At 35.6% G+C, this 20,580-nt stretch overlaps 1 protein-coding gene across 5 annotated transcripts in view; it reads left to right on the top strand.

The window, feature by feature from the left end:
- PTBP2 (polypyrimidine tract binding protein 2) overlaps positions 1-20,580 on the top strand; it is a 44,949-nt gene that overhangs the window by 20,360 nt on the left and 4,009 nt on the right. For 3 of the 5 annotated variants that reach the window (XM_041483082.1, XM_041483076.1, XM_041483075.1), the window contains 6 exons: positions 4,740-4,912; positions 5,333-5,476; positions 7,033-7,197; positions 7,275-7,385; positions 14,108-14,303; positions 19,588-19,742. In XM_041483082.1, the coding sequence (XP_041339016.1) occupies positions 4,781-4,912; positions 5,333-5,476; positions 7,033-7,197; positions 7,275-7,385; positions 14,108-14,303; positions 19,588-19,742 (903 nt within the window). In that variant the 5' untranslated portion in view covers positions 4,740-4,780. The remainder of the gene's footprint in view (positions 1-4,739; positions 4,913-5,332; positions 5,477-7,032; positions 7,198-7,274; positions 7,386-14,107; positions 14,304-19,587; positions 19,743-20,580) is intronic. The other 2 variants (XM_041483081.1, XM_041483077.1) reach the window with 1 other exon arrangement.

Raw genomic sequence — 20,580 nt, 5'->3', positions numbered from 1 at the left:
TTTTTTTTTTTTAAATTGATTGTTGGTATGTACTGGCAGTTGTGAAAGAGAGTGATTTCTTCAGGAAGTATGTGTATTTTTATATTTCACTACTGCAGATATGCAGGAATTTATAGCCAGCGTCTTGTGGTAGTTTTTTTTTTTTCCTTCTTTTCAGGAACTAACGGGTGAAAGCAACTTTATATTGTATCCAGGTTTTTTTGGCTGTACCTACATAATTACATTTTGGTTTTAGGAGACTGTGTGCTTATGAAAAAAGTTTGATACAGAGAAGTTATGCTTCTTAAATAAAGGTCTCAGAACTCTTAGGTCGTATTTGTATATTTCCTTTAAAAAAGTGCAGAGAAAAGCTCCTCTAGGATGAAATTTTATTAAAATATGTTTTCAAAATCAGTTATTATCAGATAGTAAGCTATTCATTCTTTGGTAGGAGTTGTGCTGAACTTGCAGAACAGTTTTTCTGCAAAAACTGCTTGGTTGCTTGAATATTCATAGCTTGAATGATGGAATGACTTGGATTTACAAATATGTCTTGTGTATACTGCAGTTAATTTTGTTGCTTTTTTTATATAGGTTCTTATTTCTTTGTTTAATAAAATAGGAGTTTCTCTCTGAAAATGCCAGGTCCCGAGTTGCACAGATTATGGCCATTTACAGGCTTTGTCAACCTGTAAGCATTCAATTTCAACAAGTTGATTTACGCTAAATTGAAGGAACTCTGTGCAACAGGGATGTGGCTTATGTATAAATTATATTTAAACTGCAGTATCCTATTTGGATGTGAGAATAATGCTTTGAACATCATTAGTAAAGATGATATCTTGTTTAGATATAGTTGCCTGATGTCACATGGAAACTGAATTCTTCATGTGCTTGGTAGAGAGACTCAGAGGACTTAAATCAGTGCTATGGTTGTTACAGAACATGGGTTTTTACGATAGTCTGAATTGAATAGAACCATTCCTGTGTTCAGTGGATCTTGGCAGTGCAGGGTTAATGGTTGGGCTCGATCTTAAAGGTCTTCTCCAGCCTAAATGTTTCTATGATTCAGGGACAGGTTTCTAATTTTTTGGGTTTATATTTTTTTTGACTATGTATTTGCAGCTATAACTTGATTTGTAAATGAACTAACACTGTGTTTTAGTCATTCTCCCAGTGCTTCTTAAAACTTTTTCTCACAATGCAAATGTTGCAGCCTGCTGTTTTCAGTGCATATTTGTATTTGTTAAAGCGTTAGCAGCAAAATGTTTGAATTGGAACAGGATTTTCAAGTCCAGTGAAAGCCAAACTACCTCATGAAATAGCTACTTGCCAGTAAGTCTCCAGTTTAACAGCAGTTTCAGCAGTAGTTAGTCAGCTTGTGAGGTCTCCTCCAACATCCCTTGGCCTCTCCCCTGGGTTTCAGCAATTTTGTCTTAAGTGCTGTGTAGGGAAGGATCTTTCACGTTGTTGCTGCTTAGGCATGGACTCTACTTCTACCAAAAGACCATGTTATTCCTCTAGTACCTTGCTCCCCTTGACTTGGCTTTTAACCTTTATGGACACTGATTCTGCTAATAAAATTTGTTAGAGGATAAGATTGTTGTTTTAACAGTAGTTAAATTCACCTTTCAATGGTTCTGAACAAGTTGTGTTCCCGTGTTGTAAATGTGGTTTTCTATTCCCAAGTGCAATTTAATGATGCGTCTTCAGCTGAGAAGTACCATTTATAATGACAACTGAGAGACTACAGTTAGAGAGGTTTCATATAGTGCCAGAATCTCTCAATAACTCTCCTAAAAGCTAAATATAATTTGCTCCATGAGTGTCTTGAAAAGTTCAGTTGTGTATGTGCATGCATATTTAGTGTACGATACACACTTCATTACTGGAACAGAAAATTACTGTTAGGTGATGCTGAATGGATAACCAAACGTAGTAAAAGTACATATTCTCTTTGCATTCAGCAGCTGGCATGTTAATTTCTTCTGTCTTCCAAAATCCACTGTTAAATCTTTTGGCATAAATTTTACTTTAAGAAGGTGGGCTTCATGTTTCTTAAAGAATTGTACCAATTTGGCTTTCATTGTACTAGAGATGCTTTTGCCAATAAGTAACAAACAGCTTTTGTCATGTTTACCTGTCCTACTGCTAAAAACATTTTTGGGCAATTCCAAAGCATTGAGAATGACTGTTGCCAATCCCCATCCTGTCCCTCCCGCCCCCTGTTTTCTGATTGCCATATGTTCTGTGCCTAATTCTGTATTTTTTTGTATTACTGTAATATATTTATCTGCTTTTTAACATAAATGTTTTTGCCCAGGCACTTGTCTACATAGCTTTTTTTACAGTGAATAAAAAAAGTTACAAGTATAGTGTAGTTGAGGTTTAAGACTGTGTAAAAAATAAAATTGTGTGAGAGGCTTGTATATGTGAAATAAGTTAAAGCTCTTAGTTGCTGTTTAGGAAAAGATACACATATTTAGTACATCAAAATGCTTCTTTTAAGCTTGTTCTTTAAACTTACTGCAGCAAAAGTTGAAAAACTATTTAAAATGCCAGTATTAGGTAGCAATTCTAAGAGATGCAAAATCAGTTGGGTAATACAGTAATCAATAAAGTATTGTGTTAAATAATTATTAAAGGAACATTTAGTATATATGTATGTGAGTGATTATATGCTGGCCAGTGATACCTTTACTAGAAATGATGGGATTACCTGAAGCCTAATTTAAGAGCTTTACTGTAGCAAAAAGTAAATTCCTAGACATTATGCAGTGGAAAGGTTAATATGTTAAAATTGTCTGTTGAAAAGCACACAAGAGACAAAACAGTTCTGTCAGTACTGATCTAAACCATCATAGTGAATATTTTTCTGGTGATGTAAAAAAGGTTTCTTAATTTCAGAAAATCCTTTAGTTTGAAAGCTTTTTCTCATTTTCATTTCTGATTGGTAATGTTTCATATTTTTTGAAACTTTAATGGATTGAAATTATTCAGCAAGCTGAAGTATGAAGGGCATTGGACTTGTAGCTTCAGTATCACCATAATTCTTTTATCCTTTGCAAGTTTGTTTTTAACATATTGTTGGTAATGCATTGTCCAGCCTATCATGCTTCACCTTGTTTCTTCTGTTTGGGTTTTTTTTAGTTTTGTAGAGATTTAAATTGAGAACCAAGGAAGACTATTATGTGATGAGCTTCAGGTGAAAAGTAGAAGTACTTTTTCACAAACTTTGGCTGTCTCTTCGAGATAGTGTTATTATGTATAATCTTGAACAAGTGAAATATCGTTACCTGGAAGCTCAATCTCACCATGTTTGCCAAAATGGTACGGGTTAGAGTCCTGTGTAGACTTCAGATCCTAGTTGTGTGTATTTTTCAAATTTTACTCTTCTGTGTTCCACCAAATTTTGTCTTTCTCTGCAGCAGACCAAAATAAAATTCCTCCTATTGCATGGATATGCATCGTCAGTTGGAGATACTAGTAGCTGCATTTTGACCAGTTTTGAATGTTGTTAGGTTTTTGTTGTTTTGTCTGCTGTAGTAAGTTGGAAAACACTGTGTTCTTTGGTGCAAGAACCTTTTAAAAGCTTAGTCATGGAAATTTTTTTGGAGGAGGGTTGATGGTAGTGGTACAGGGTGTGGGTATGGAGTTACTGCATGACGTGCCTGTAAGACATACTGTTTTTAACTAATAGGATATTTTGAATTTTATATTTAGATGAATCTAAATATCTTTTTTGGTAGAAGAAAGGGAAGTCTTATCACTTGTTTCATTAACATCTAAGTACATACTGATTTCTAGCATTGATTAATTCATTAATATTATATATTATGACAGTGTTGTTCTTTAGCTCTTGACTCTGATGTTTACTCCATTGACATATTTTTAAGCAAAGTAAATAATTTTTTTCTGGCCTTCTTTCAAAAGCAAGATTTCTTCCATCCAACTGGTTAGCTGCTTATCAAGCAAAAGGAAGTGCAGTTGGAATTTTGCTGTAATTCTTTGCAACAATACTGGAGAATATTCTAAATCGTCTTTCTGGTGTTTTGTACATTGATGCTAACGCTTCCCGGCTTCTTTTAGGGAAATGTATCTGGGTCTTCCTCCATCCCGGTCTGTGTTGACTGCATCGTGTTATTAGTTGGTTTTTCTTTTTTTATGAGTGAGATCATAGTTTAGAATTGACATTTTCTTACCTTAAATTGTTGGTTTCATCAGCTTTTTGTGATGTCAGTCCTCTGGGTCACCCCCTGTCTCCGCTCTGATCTTTCCCAGCATTAATGACGCTTCCTTTCTTGCTTTGTTGCTTTTCTACTTTGTGTCCAGTTCCTTACTGCAAGCAGCTCTTAAAAAACTTTGGGATCTATTAATGGTTCACCACCATTTTATTTCCTTCAAAAAATCTCTGGGTAGCCACTAACTGGTTTTACTTCAATATATGTTGGAGCTCTTATGTGAGCTCTTGTTAGACATGATTAATATGTTATTCCATGTTATTTTTTGAGATGCTTCACTGAAAGTGAGGTGTAAAGGATTTGCTGTGGTCTCTAGCAGATGAATAAGTCTCGAACAATCTATCTTCCATGAAACTAGCATTTGTCTCTGCAGAATTTGTTCTGAAGCCTTGAATTTGACCTAAACCAAGTGAGATGGCTCACTTAAAATTAATGTAATGTTTATAATTAAAAGCATTTTTAATAAAGCATTAATAATATCAGTAAACTTTTCAAATAGAGTCTGAATATGTCTTTCAGCCAATGGTAATGACAACAAGAAATTCAAAAGTGATGATAAAATGGATGGGGCTCCTTCTCGTGTTCTTCATATCAGGAAATTGCCTGGGGAAGTGACAGAAACAGAAGTTATTGCTTTAGGTTTACCTTTTGGTAAAGTAACCAACATCCTGATGCTGAAAGGGAAAAACCAGGTAATTTGTTGCTTTCTGTTTTTTAATATGCTTGCTGTCTGATTTCAAAATATATTGTTAAAATGCTATTGAAGTAAGTCATAAAGCAGTAAGTATTCTAGAAAAATGAGTTTTTGTTCCTTTATTTTTTTATTGAATTTCTGCCATCTTTTAGTAAATTTTTTGGGGAAACAGGATGGTTGGCAGCTACATAAAGCAAAAAGTTAATTGGAAGATAAATATTTATTCTTGCATCTTCACAGATGAATTTATGGAGATTAAGTAGCTTAACAAATAAAGTTGGTATGTGTAGAATGACATTTTCTGAAGACTGATCAATCTGTTAAAATATGTTAGAAAACCCTTTGGTTTTTTATGTTCGTCTAATATGAAGATTACCTGCTTTGTAAATGCTGAAAATTTTAATTCTTTTAATTACAGGCATTTTTGGAGCTTGCCACAGAAGAAGCAGCTATCACTATGGTTAATTACTACTCTGCTGTGACACCTCATCTTCGTAACCAACCCATTTATATCCAGTATTCCAATCATAAAGAACTAAAGACTGATAACACACTTAACCAGGTATATTTCCTGTTCAGTAGTATCACAAATGCAGACAGTAGAAGATGGGGCTTGGCACGTGTTCTTGGCTCACGTGCCATATGTTCGAATCATTTGGTTTTGTCCACATTCTAACACTCCTCTAGTCTTTACCTATGATCATTCCATTTTGTGGCACTGAAAGGCATTTGCTTTCAATAATTTTTCAAATTATTGAAAATTTCAGAAATTTTCAATAATTTGATTATTGTATTCCATTACAATAAATTTTCTTAATGTGCCCTTAATGTCAAAAGGCAAAGATTCTGAAGTGTGTTTTTAATAGTTATTCAAAAGTTCTAAATAACTTCAAAGTTTTTTAGTTTATAGACTGTAGGATGGTAGAATTACCTTCCTTGTTCTGACACCTGTAACTCAGCCAAATATCTGGCCGTCTTGAAAGTTGTGTGTTTCATGCTTTTGGGAAAAGAAGTGTAGTTGAAAGATATTTTTACACAGTTACAGTAATTAATGTTAAATGTAGAGGTAAATTTTGTTTTCCCAACTGGTGTTCACCAGGTCTTCCCCCCCCACCACTTTCCTTATTCATTGATTTGATTCAGTATGAGGAGTACCATGTAAGTTGTGAAACATGAAGTTGTGTGGTATCTCTAATACCTTTAAAATAGGCAGTATGCATTAATAGGATGGTTATTATTTTTACCTGGCATGCTCACTTGTCTCTCTTGTTTTGTGTTGTTTTGCTTCATAAGGCAACTGTAATGAAAGTATTAAATGGAACCTCTTTTTTCTGCACTTTTTCTTTCTCAGAAAAAGACATCTAATCTTACTGATACTGTCAGATATAGATGTGTGTTTTTGTGGTATCATGATTACCTTTGAGTTTCTAAAGTCCTACTTGTGTTTAAAAACAAAAAAAGCCCCACAGATGGAGAGGATTTTGTTTTTATTTTTACAAAAGAGAGTGGATAATAGACACCAGTTTGTTTACCTCTCTGGAGGTTTACTTTCTGACATTTGTTAGTCTTTTGTATTATTTCCTTGTGTTAAAACTGAGAAGCTGGGATGTGTTAGTTTAGAATTTTCCCTTCCTATTAGAACCTTCTACATAATTAAAATGGCAGTGAAATGTTAGCTGAGATGCAACCTTTTGAATGTAAGATAAGTTCCTCTGCTTTCTGTAGGGTTGGGGTTTTTCCTTGATTGGTTTGTGGGTTAGTTTAGTTTTATTTCCTGTAAAGGAAAGAATCTTGAAACCTACAAAATCCTCACTTTCTTGATCCTTGTTAGTAGAATAGTAGAACAGTAAGCTTTCTACTAGAAAGATTGATATTGGTGCCTTTTGAAGCCCCTCCTTAATGTGACATAAGGATTAATTGCTGTTTTCATTTTTCTTGGCTCTTCTCACAGAGTCAGACTGCATTGCATTTAACTTTGTGTTATGTCTGTAGCTCCAAGTTTTAAATAAGCGGACTATTTTGTGTTTCTGGAGTTAACTATATGAATATTTCTAATTAATTTCAAGCTGTTATCTTGAAATATTAAGAAAATCTCTCTTCTGTCATGTTTTCTTTAAGCGGGCCCAAGCTGTTCTTCAGGCAGTGACGGCTGTGCAGGCATCAAATGCTCCCATTAGTGGGACCACTGTTAGTGAGAGTGCAGTGACTCCAGCTCAGAGTCCAGTACTTAGAATAATTATTGACAACATGTACTATCCAGTAACCCTGGATGTTCTTCATCAGGTGAGTCAAATTTCATTTTAGCTTGAGCTGTGATTGGGAGAAACAGATGTGTAAAACTGTACAATGTTTTTTGGCAGATATTCTCTAAATTTGGTGCTGTATTGAAGATAATCACATTCACAAAGAATAACCAGTTTCAAGCTTTACTTCAGTTTGGTGATCCAGTAAACGCACAGCAAGCAAAACAAGTAAGTATAGTTCTCTTCTAAGGCTAGAGATCTTCCTGTACTCTCAGTGTTTGTAAAATGTTGATCATACAGAGTACTGCCATAGCCGTGTGTCGTACTCCTCCACCATGTGTGTGAATTTTTTGCGATTAAAGAAAATAAGTGGAAGTTAATTGTTATACTATGTGAAATCAGTGTTTAATGATAGTGTGCTTATGGATACTGTGTGTAAAATATTTTAGACAATTGTATAAACAAATATTTTAGTAAGACTGCACAGAGATTAAACAATATGCAAGACTGCAATAGTAATAATGTCAACCAGAAATAAGAATGTAGGATGTCATGGTGATGCATAATTAATTCACTGTAAGAAGCAAATTTAGTAACCCTATTGGATTGTTGTTGGCAGGTACTTTTAAGCATCCATATAAATATGTGATTTGTGGATTAGTTACAGGTTTGTGAAAGTATTTAGTTACAGTATCCTAAAAAAAAAATCTATACTTATTTGTAACCATAAATGCCCGGAAGAAAGAGAGCATTTTACTCATGTGACCAGACTGCGGCAAAGCTTTGCAGCAGTGATGGGTGAGCAGGATCTTGCTTTTGTTTTATAGGAAACTCTCCTATCCTGGGTAGGAGAGGCAAGAACAGGTAGCTGGTTTTATTCATTATAGCAGGAGAGAGCCTATGGATAAATTATGGCAAAGATCAACAGCATGTCATCTAGACCAGATGGTTTGAATTAATTGAATGGCATATGTTCACATTTGTGGCAGTAGAAAAGGTGAACCAAAGGGGAAGGTGAGATTTTTATTATTATTATTATTATAATTTTCAAGAGATAAATGGAATTAATTTGTATTTTCAAACCTTCACATGCAGTCTGAGTTTGAGGAAGGCTGATTAAAATTGATGTGCTAGTTAAGTGTTGCTTGGCAGCATAGAAAGTGCTTATTGCCTGGAGATGACAGACTAGCTGAGAACTTTAGAAAATTGAAAAGCTCACACCTCAGGCTAAGTTGGCAAATTTTCCTCTTGGTAGAGAAAAGACAAAAAGGGCTTAATTTTCTGTTGTAAAGAATGAGGACTGTATTGAAATAAAGACTTCATTAAGTGGTGGAGGATGGTCATTTTTGTCCCTATCACCAAATGAAATACTGGGCATTGAGTAAAGAACTGTGAGATGGTCAAGACAAGGAATCACAAAGAATTTAACATGTTTTCAAAAAGCAGAGTGTAAATTTTCATGCTATTGAGGAAAGCAAGAGAGAAGAGAAGAGACTATTTGCAACTTGGTTTATGGTGGTCCACTTTAAGATAATCAACTCCAGAAAAGCAGTCTGGAAATACTTGTAGATCTGGAACACAATTTAAATTAGGGATATCCTTTTCAGAGTTGAAGCAATATCAAATACTAGATTATGCCTCAGAGTAGAGAGAGATGCAAATTATCACTGTACTACATAAGAATTTGTATGGATAGGATGGACCTTGCAGGTTTAATATAGTGGTACATTGTGGCCTACAAGTTCTGCAGAAATCTGTAGACATTTAGATTTATATTTGAAATATTTGATAAACAGTTGGATGCTACATGCATTTGTTACAGAAGGGCGTCATTCAGGCTTGACTTGTGTTTGGAAAGACATTTTTCAGTAGTAGATGTTACTGCTGCTATTAAAGTGCTTTTCTGATGCAAAGTATGACATCAAGTTTTAAAACTTTTGACTTTGTTTTTTGAGTCATGTGTATTATCAGGAAATTTAACAAAATTTAACAAAATGACATCTGCAAAATGGACTGTAGTGATATGAAAATGATCAGTGTAATTTTAGGACCATATTACAAAGAAGTTACAAATGAAAGGAATATTGCTGTTACTTGCTTCAGACAAACTGTTACTAGCTTGTGGGACTCTATTAGTCTTATAAAAAACCCAACATGTATTTGTTTCTCCAGTTTTGCCTGTTTCTGTTCACTTGCAGTAGCATGTGTGTGAATGACTACACTTCATTAAATAAGTGACTCTTGTATGTACCGTAATTGACAGAATAATGTTGGGGCCTTATTGTCAAATCGAAATGGTCTTAGGTTTATAGTTTCATATTTTAACCAATCTATGCAAAAATATACAAAATGTTAAGAGTAGTACCAATTGCAATTACTAAAGGATGCTAAATTGGGAGGAAGGTTTGATTTCCCTACTACCCTCACAAACTCAATAGAGTAAAACACAGTTCTTATGGTTAAGGCACTGTGATAAAACATAAAGAGCCACCAGAACAAAAATACCTAAAGGAAAGAAGCAGTCAGGTGATAGGAAAAAACCCCCTTCAGCTTAAATACATCTGGATGTAGAAGCAAGATGATGTGGTGGCTGCAGTTAAGTTGCATGGAGTTCAAGATCAAACACATGGTAAAAGAGTAAAGTTTTCAATTTGTTTTCCATCCAAGTTGCTGTAGAAGATAATGGGGAAATTTAATTTTCCAGTGGCCCTCTTCACAGGAAATCAGAATATGGCCTTAATAGAAATTGAAGACTTATTAAGGAAGTTAAAGAGCAATTTGAAAAACTCAAGTGATGTAAGTACCAAGGAGAGATGCTGTGCATTTGAAGGTTCTGAGAAAACAGTGACACTGACAAGAATGTGCAATATGAAGTCTCTAGCCCTGTGGGATCTCTTTTGCAATTTGAATGAGCAGCTAGTGAAAAACCTCATTCCTGCTCTGCTTGTTTTGTAAGAAACTAATTTCCTGTAAAAGTAGATAGTGGCTCCACCGATACTTGTTTTGTCACCACTCTCAGGCTGGATCATTATGGGTTCCTTAGGTGAAGACTGGGAGCTTCAGGTTCTGTATAATGCAGCAGTCTAGCCAGGGTGGAGAATGTAACTGAGAATGGGCAAGAGTAGAGGACAGTAAACTCTCATGCTTCTGCTAATGAAGGTTTTGTCTGGAGATGTCTGTATGCATATGGAAATATCTAAGCATTAAAAATAGCCCATTTTCATTGTGAATGATGAATACTCTTGGCATAAGCAGCAGGCTTAAATGTTTAAGGACCAGTACTTCAGTATACCATGAGATGGGTGCCGGTGTTCCTGTCTGAGAAGCTGGCTAATTCAGAGAATTGCCTTCCTTCGTGCAGATGTACTGAAAGTATTCTTGTCAAGTCATGGATATTAACAGTTATTAATGACTCATCTGTAGACAACTGAGGCTCATATGTAGTGCATGCTGGTCATCTTGACCCAGCACGGGTTAAAAATATCGCTAGGGCTTCTGTTACAGTTGGCCAGTTGATCCTTCCTTGGCCTGCACGTGATTCAAAGATTCCAGTGAAGTTTGACTGCATATGTCATCTTTCCAGTTGTTTTGCCTCACAACTTCAGGGTAGCTCTGTGCTGGTAGCAATCTGCAAAAGATCTCTGCCCATCTGCATTGCCCTAAAATATGTAGCAGGAACTTCAAGTAGTTGTTGCAGAATGGAAAAAAGATCTTCAGATGGGGGGATACTGAGCTGCAGGGCTATTATCCACTATTATTGTATTAGGCTTTTTTGGATATCTTTTGTTCTGAGGAGCACAGTTTTTGCTCAGAAATGATAAGTAGTGTTCAGGTAAACAGGAGAGGCTGGATTACATTGTATCAGAAAGCCCAGGAAGTACAGCAACAGGTCCTTTGCACATAAAATATGTTGATTTTTGAGAACAGAATGTATTTACATACACTTCTTAGCCACAGAAACGTCTTGTATCTAAGATACTTGTCTCAAAAGAAATTACTTTCATTCAGATGCACTGATCTGTGGGATGCGCTTGGGACATACTTCTCCCCAGAGATATTTAGCATATGACCTTCAGTTACTTTGAGGTACTTATTTGAGCTGGAGTGTGTTTTGTAAGTGTTCCTTCCTTGGGTTTGGGGTTTTCCTTATGCCTTTAGCTCTTACGCTGTTGTAAAAATCTTGGGTTTAGTTTTTTGGGTTTGCCGATACAGCAAGATGAAGAATGGTACTCACATTTGTAGAAGGTCTCATGATTCTTGATCTCCTTGGTTTGGCATGTGTGTGGTGTGGTATGGTATCACATGTGAAATAAATACTCGAAAGAAGGTTTCTTAGCAGTGACTAGAGTTCTTGGAGATGATGTTGGTATGTACATTCACTAGCAGTGAATGGCTGGTGTCATGTTTTTCAGGATGTCTGAGTGGAACAGTGTTTGAGGATTTGTTGCACATTCTTTTGCTATACAAGTAAGCGCTCAGGACACACATTCACATTTGTGACTTTAGATGTGAACAATTAATCTTGAAAAAAATGCTGGTTGGTGAGACTCTTTCTTGCATTGTTAGAGGTGTATGATGCTGGTAGAGATGGTGATGGAGGGGTGAGGGTTTTTTTTTGTTCTGGTGCTTGAATCCTCTCCTAGAGTTTGACTACAGTGCTTATTAAGAGTGCATCTCCTTCCTTTCTGGTTCAGGATGTTCTTTCACCCCATCTATCCCCCAACTACAAGGGATTTCTCTTGTGCAGTACCTTTTATATGTATTTTTGGTCACTTTGATTTTGGCAGAAAGAGGAGTTTTTGCTGTTTCAGTAGAAGTTTTAGTTACTTATATAGCTCCCTTTAAACACTGACTACTCTAGAAACTACAAACACAGATATATCTTGGTTTGCTGCTTCTTAACTCTAAAATATTTCCATCAACTTAGCAGCTTTCTGCAAGCCACAAGTCAGTATTTCTACAGACTCCACAGAGGTAAAGTATGAATCTTGTTGGGTCCTGTGCTTCAGACAAAGCTAAAGAATACAGCCTTTCAGTCTTGTTCACACCTGTTTTCTTCATCATGGCATTGGGTGTTCCCTTGCTGGGCAGTGGCATTGTATTTGACAGTAAGTAAATTCTGGCTGGAAAATTTGGACCTTCCTCTAGTCCATATCTTAGTGGATTTTAGAGTAGGAAGTCTTCTGAAAGTGATGGCATATTCTCAATATAATCTTTTTTTAGGTGTAAATGTTCAAGTGATATTCTTTCCCAAATACCAATGGGAGTCTTGGATTGTGCTTTGTCACCATGCATAAAAGAGCTAGCAAATGGTGTATGCTGTAATGGTGGTGCCCACCACCACCCCAACAATACACAATTAATTAAGCTTGTGTTCTATGAATAAGGAGAGTAACTTTTGCTTTTGAAATATTGTATAAAGCATTTTTAAGCTGAATTTCAAGCACAAGAGTTTCTCTTTAATTGCTGTTTGTTGATGCTTAGATTTTCCAGTTAAGTTTTTTGTTCTATATGTTTTTAGAACTTCCAAGCTATGGCAAAATAATTACATTGACTTAGACATTCTTTTACGTTGACTAATGGTGGTAGTTCTTTTAAGTGGTTTTGTGAGTCCTGGAGATTCCAGGTGTGAGAATGCTTTGTGGGGACAGCCTTGCTGGCCCAGACCTAGCAGAGGGATGTCTGCAAGATGTTCAGTTTCCAGATGCATCACTGTATGAAAATAGCAGGCACACAAGGTTTGTACAGTGCTGAGCTCAAAATAGAAAGCCCTACCAGAACCTGGATGTGTTGGCAAGTAAACTGCAGCTGTAACCCTGCTAACTGCAAGAGCTAGCTCAGGTCCAGAAGTGGTACATTTCAGTCTAGCATTTCAGTCCAAACAGTGAAATAAAAGATCTGATGAGTGTATTTGATAATTTGCTTTATTTGTTTTTTTTTCAGTGCACATATATATATGGTAGCTTTATATTTAACGTAATGACTTGATTGAATGCTAGATTAGCTGCATCGTCACTTCCCAGCATTCCCTAAGAATTAAACTGACTATTGCAAAAATTAAGTCTCCCGTATTTAACTGAGTAGTTAACTGATGACTTGATTGAATGCTAGATTAGCTGCATCGTCACTTCCCAGCATTCCCTAAGAATTAAACTGACTTTATTGCAAAAGTTAAGTCTCCCGTATTTAACTGGTAGTGCTCTGAGTGAAAGGAAGATATGCCCAAAATGTAAATGGACTCAAATCCAGGTATTGACTTGCCTGGTGGATAAGGAGAATGGAGGAAACATATATATATATATATATGTGTGTGTGTGTGTATACATATGATGGATTTTTTTAAAAGTGTTTTCATGGAGTACTAGCTGTCATGTTAATACACATTCTTTCAGAAGTACCAATTAATTGTGAAAATGGGATTTCTAAAAAAGAGTATTAGTAACATCAGGTTAGCAGTTATAGTTGGTTTTCTCTCTGTTTTGGCACTAACTGCCTTTAAGGAGAGAAGGAAAGCATGCAGGAATAATGTATATTTTATGCTTTAACAGATGGCTGTCTAACATGGTAGTTAAGTCTAGGTTTTCCATGTAAGATTCTTGGTTTTGGGTTTTTTTTTTCTTTGAGAAATCTATTTGGCATTATGTCTGATTTTAAGCTGTGCTATGGAATGCAGGTTAGTTAGCTGTATTCAACAGACAGAATTTAAGTTTGAATTTAAAATGTCCCTTGCCCCTTTGGTGCATAAAAACAGTTTCTAGGTAAGAAGGGAACATTGAGCTTCCTGGCATCATGTTGAGAAGTTAATGCATTTTAATTGGTTTTAAGCTGGACAGTAAGAGGGATAAATATCTATACACTGACCTTGTTTAAAATAAAACAACCAAAAACCCCAACCTTGTGCAACCAGCTGGTATTGTGTGTCTTTAAATAAACTGTGATCTTTTTTTCAGGCCTTAGATGGTCAAAATATTTATAATGCTTGCTGTACCCTACGAATTGATTTTTCCAAATTGGTGAATTTGAATGTCAAGTACAACAACGATAAAAGCAGGGACTACACTCGTCCTGACCTTCCATCTGGCGATGGACAGCCAACGCTGGACCCAGCTATTGCTGCAGCATTTGCCAAGGAGACCTCTCTTCTAGGTATGATGTTGACATTCTTTTTCTGTATTGCAGAGCCACTTCATGACAACATTAATTAATCCTTCTAACAACTTAAATTACAATAGCGTCCAAAGGCCCATTCACCATTCAGTCTATATCGTGATCTGAATTGTAGTAACATAATTATATGGTCTTTAGAAGTACTGCAAAAAATGAATGAAAGCTTGCATGACAAAATGACAAATGCACAAAGTACTAGAAAAAGTCAAGTTAGTTCAGCTTGTATCCCAAAATCTGTCCTTCCATGTTTCGTACGTTGCTGTCTGTGGCCACCTTGCCCACCTTCCCACCTAGTTTGTAAGAGAGACTGAACATGATTTGCATGATTTCTTCATGCTAATGGTTATTTGTAATATCAGATTATGAAACTAACATTTTGCTGGTTTCCTTCAAGGGGGACAGATTATGGTTTTTGCTTAAAATATCCAAACCCTATTGTGCTACCTGTCGTTTCTGTGAATAAAAGAAAACAATCTATAGTTGCACTTCTAGTGATATATTATAGCAGTTCTATAAATCCTGTTAGCCTTTGAGTTCATCAGAAGTTGGTAAAATGTTCTGAAATCTTCTGACTGTTACCAAAATAATCAATGCATGCTCCTACTCCTGTCAGGTTGGTTTTTGGGGAGAACACCTTTCACTCTTTAAAATGTAATAGCACTCAGATATAGAATCATTACTTTTATACAAGCTGATTTATTATGTTGTGATCATTGTTCTTCCCACTTAGTCTTTTTTTTTTTTCCTTCTTGGATAATTTCCCATTTTTGTTCTGAAGAAAACATAATGTTCTGAAGAAACAACATAGATTTCATGGGTTTTGTACAGTCTGGGCCAAACTGAAGTAAGTTTGAGTTACTCTAGGAAAGAGGGGCCTCTGCTCTCTGTTACAAAAGATAGAAGGCACTTAGTGAATGATGTGAACCCAGGAAGAGGTAATAGGGCTACTGAATGTTGCACTGTATTTGCCAGTTTTCTGAAATCAGGTTACTTGAAGGATACATTTCATATCTACTTTTGTAAAGTACACACAAAGTCAATTCCACCAAATTCCAGAGCGCTTGACTTCTCATTTTCAGTATCATTTGCAGCTACAGCAAAAGTTTTGGAAAGTAAAATAAATACTGTAAGAATCTAAAGTCTCAGAAAAACAACTTCCCATAATTTAAAAATTGAAATCTCTCATTTTATGCTTTGATTGGGAAGGTGGATGAATGTTCATGTAGAAGTTTGACACCATAGAGATGAGTGCTGTAGGAACACCCTTGAAGCAATTAGTAATTGTTTTGTTAGCCTATAATGACTAGAACATAGACATGAGGCTTCAGTGTGAATAGTAAGTAGACAAAAGCAAAATAAATCTGCTTATTAATGAGACCCACAATATTTAGGAGAGGAGAGAGTAAAGATTCATGAGCTATAAAACAGTGCCAAATACATTTTCTTATGTAACTCTGCATGACATTTTCCTGAATCCTGAGAAGTTGATTTTTAGTCTCAGGCTTACTAATGTATTTCCTTGTATATAATACTTAGAGCATGCATCAAATTAACAGGTTTAATTTGCTTGGCACAGTGAAATCACACTCTGTGATTGCATCATTGCATTACTACGGATATATTTAATTGGGGTTATTGTACTTTCTGCGGTTATCCAAGTGACTTTAGTGGACTTTATGGTCTACTACTATAGACCTGAAAGTCACTTAGATACGTTTGATTTTTGTCTGCAAAATTACAGAGTTTTCTAACATTTTGATTGTAATCACTCATTCTTCTGTATACATTAAAAATAATTTCTACAAATATTATGAAGATGACAGTCACAATAATTAAATATTTTAATTTGTTCTCCTTGGGTGGACCTCCAGACATACATTGTTTTTCTAAAGCGGTAGAAAAATACAAGGTACATAACCTGGGTGACTTTCATTGCAGCAGTGAAACGTTTTCAGCATCAGTGAAGTCAGTCATGTTTTTTTTGATGAACAGTGGAAATTTTATATCATGTTGGCTTTTTCTTATGTAAAAACATTCATTGTTTCAAAAGAGACTTAAGGGAGCTGGATACATTTTCTTAGTCTGCTCCTGGCCACTTGGGTGAGCTTGGTATGTTGTTAACTCTTCATCCTCTGTCAAATGGGGATGGTTAGTACAGGGATTTTTTGTTATTGTTCATTTTTTTCTACTTGACTGTTTGCTGTTTTTACAGAACTTGAGTTCTCCAGCTGAAAAATATTACAAAAAGACTCCATAGTACTATTGATGCCTTAGTCATTAGGATAATTGTCATAACGGGAATGGTGCTTGTTTGAATATGGAATAACAGGATTCTTGTTCTGGGCTGCTTACTGTATAAAAAGGCACAAAATATAAATGATGTAATAAATAAGAGGACAAAGGATAGACAAATACCAAAAACCAGAATGGATACTTGTGCATACAATTTATAGTTGTATTTATTAAGATGCTCAAAAGGAGAAGGGTGGGAAGACTTAGAAGATCAGAGTGTCATGGAGGTTGGCAAACTCTGATGTGTTAAGTATGGCAGAATGATAACAGCAACCTTCCTCCTAATTTTTTTAATCTTAATGTTTATTTCCTTCTGTTTGATACACAATTTCTTTCTGTAATGTTGATCAAGATGTCTTCAGCGTATGCTGAGTTTCTGCTGTGCCTTATTCACATGTGATTCTCAGAGAGCATATTTCCCCGTGAAAGAGTGGAGTTCAGATTTGAGTTTAGTGTGTTCTTCAAGTTCTTTTGCATGCTCAGAAAGAATACCATGAGATGGATGTGTGGCATTGCTGTAGAAATTCTTGCTGTAGCTGATCTTTTATATGTATATCATGAGATTGCTGACAGAAAATGCATTAAGGACTCCATTCTTCCTTTTGCTTATGTTACACTTTTATATGCTGCAAACTTGTACAAAACTTGGGTGCAATTTTTGTTGTTGGCTTTCTAGGAGTTTACTGTAATCCATATGTCAAAAGTGAGATTTAGGTTCAACACAGTTTTGTTGCTTGATTTTTAGTGACAGGATGTAAATCTTGTTAGTCTTGGTGCTTAAATCTGCACTAATTCTAAACCAAACATATCTCGGTTTCCTTCTGGGTGAAGTTAATGCTCCACTTCAGTAAATGTAACGTGATGATGTAACTTGCATCTTTGTAAGTTGTTAAGCAGAGATGTTAAGCTGCTGTCTCCCCCAAAGCTGTAGGCAGCAGGACAGGGACTAGGCAGTACAAGTAGATGGTGATTACTTGACATAGAGCCACGAAAAGGGTTCCTAACAGGTCTATAAACCCAGTCCTTGGTCAATTTTACTTACCTACATTAAGATTACTACTAGTAATCACTAGTGCCTGTGGTTTTCATGGAAGTTGATAATATATTCTTAGTATAGCTTCAGTTTGCCTACTATGGAAATGGCATTAACAATTTGCATTTTGGAAGTCACACAAAAGGATAAGCTGAGAGGGAATAAATAATGCAATATGTTGTATTTTAACTTCATTGAGGAAAAGGCCTCAAAAGGCTGGAAAGAAGGTATATAATATTTGTATGTTTCCATTAATATTTTGAAAAAAACAAAAGCCTGTTATCTGTAGTTGTTGGAAGCTGAAATAAAGCTAGTGACAAAGATTTCTAATACTAGTTGATCATGTTGACAGCATAGCTAACATTTCTAAATAGTTTCATACAAGTCCTAAACAGTGTTACGTGGTAACTTTTTCATAATAGAAACTCTTCTTATTTTTATTTATTAAAAAACTTTTCTTTGCTTTAATCAGAATGGTAAATCAAAGTACAGTGGAGACTGCAGACCAAGAATTCTGTTCCACAGCTATTTGCTGTGGCTTTTTAATTTGTCTGACCTTTTCAAAAAATGAGATCTGTGTATGCTAAGTAATCAGTTAAAAACATATCAATCAAATAGATGATCTAGCCTGCGTGCATCATCACTCATTCATCTACTACATCCTCACCTGTGATAAAATAAGGTTTCAGAAATCTTTGAGTCTGTAAACTGGACAATATTCAGTGAGTGTTAATGTTTTTTGAAAGAATGAGAAAATTACTAGTGGACTAAATGAGGTGGTTTCAAATGAATGACCAGCGGCAATTTTTTTTTTTCTTCTGTTTTTCACCTCACATATGAAACAACAGATACAGTCTCCCTCTTCTTCAACCCCCCCAAAAAAAGTTACAGATGTCACAGAAAAAAGCTTTGGATAAACAACAGCTGTATTATATTGAACCACAACAAACAAAATATTTTATATAAGAAGTACTTAAAATAGCAAATTTTCTAAAATGTAAGTGATTGCTATTGACCTAGTATAAAATAAGTTGTATTTCCTTCAGGTGGGGATCTGTCATGCCTTACTGTCCTGGAAAAGTATTTTGATACAATATTGCTCTTTTACTGAACCCTGCATCATGTGCAAATGGCAGTGTTGATCAAATACAATAAAGCTGTTCCTATATAAACCATGTATAGTGCAAATGTATCACTTCAAGAACCTTTCCTGAATCCTGCGAGTAGCACACTCAACTCATACCCCAATGACGTGAGCAGACAAAAGCAGCGTTTCTCTGCGGGGTCTGAGTTTCCTTGAAGAGGAAAACGTAAAGGCACAGCTGAAGCTTTAGCTGAGGGTGACATGCTTCTTAGAGAACTGGATTACTAAAGCCACAGAGCATGTTGAATCTTGAATTTAGAGAGTTGTCTCCCCACCTCATGCTAGGGTTGTGAGAGAAGTGCAAACCTCTTCACATGGCCAACTGCACTGTTGGGGATTTAGTCAAAAGCACCAAGTTGAGTGAGGAACATCTCCCAAATGATGATGGGAAATAAGGATGTAATGATGCAGAGAGCATTGCAATAGTGTTTATTCTTACTGATTACTGAATAAACACGTAGTAGTGTTTATTCTTACTGATTACTTTAGACCATTTGATAAACTAGACACTTGAAGCATTTTGGAGTGCAGTGGAAAGTTTTGCTGCACAATAATTGTTATTTGAATAGAAAGTACTTTTTATACCTCATAACCTTTCAGACTTTTTTCAGAAAAAAGTTTTCTATGTTTCTATTACGTTAATTTACCAACCCATTTCACAACCCTTTGGATGACTTTAGAGTGGTATTGTCTGCTGTGTAGAGTGGTGTATACAGCTCTAGTACTGATATAGGAACTTTTTTTTTAAAATGACTTGTGTGTGTTTCGTAAAATATGCTTTATTTTAAAATTAGGGCTTCCTGTTGCAGCTGTTCCAGGAGCTCTGAGTCCTTTGGCTATTCCAAATGCTGCTGCTGCAGCTGCAGCTGCTGCTGCTGGCCGTGTGGGAATGCCTGGAGTTTCAGCTGGTGGCAATACAGTTCTCCTGGTTAGCAATTTAAATGAAGAGGTAAGTGAAACAATTTTACTTTTTCTTCCCCCCCTCTTTAGTTACACTTCATTTGTCAGTATTTTATAATTTCTTTGCGTTTGGCCTCTTACATTTGGATTTTAAGTTCAAAGTATTTTTGCTGTTTTTTTAATAATCCCCAAAGTTTATTTTAACGCCATTGTTAAATACATTTTTGTTCCTAGGTAGCTCACAACTTAAAATATCCTTTGACAGTCAGCTACCTATTTTTTCTAAGAAAAATTTGGTAACTTTATGTTTGAATACCAGCTATTCTTTCTTTTGTAACTGTAATCATGTAAACTAGAATTTCTGTTTTGTTTCTAATTGTTTGCTGTTTCATTTCATGCTTGTATCTCACATTTTTGAGTCTTAATTTATGTGAACTACTCTAACGCATTTTTCTTTGAAGGTTCTCCCAAAGATCTTGACGAGGCACTCTCCCAGTCTGTCTTAGTAATTTTTTTTTCTTTGCAGTTACTCATTTGTCTTAAAAAAAAAACAAAAGTGGTGGCAAAGCATTTTCACCTTAACTGTATCTTTCTTGCTAACTCTGAAATCTAAAGGGATTTAGTTTTGCATTTTTACTGTCCTTTACATTTATTTTGATGGCTGTGAAAGCTGGTATGAAATGTGGGAAGTTTGTATCAGTCTAGCTGTTCCATTTTTAACTGGCCTCTGTCACTGTAAATCATTAAGCTTTTTTTATCATCTAGTACTATTTTGTCATCCACAGTCTTGCATGTTAAAATGTTTCAGATCAGAGTGCCATTTTGAAAGATATTTTGCCTGCATTTCATAACCAGCCATGCTTACGCAGTTAAAGTTTAAATTTCAA

This window comes from Pyrgilauda ruficollis, unplaced genomic scaffold (assembly GCF_017590135.1).
Source record: "Pyrgilauda ruficollis isolate IOZ18807 unplaced genomic scaffold, ASM1759013v1 scaffold6, whole genome shotgun sequence".
NCBI lineage: Eukaryota > Metazoa > Chordata > Aves > Passeriformes > Passeridae > Pyrgilauda > Pyrgilauda ruficollis.
This window is presented reverse-complemented; position numbering and strand designations above follow the sequence as displayed.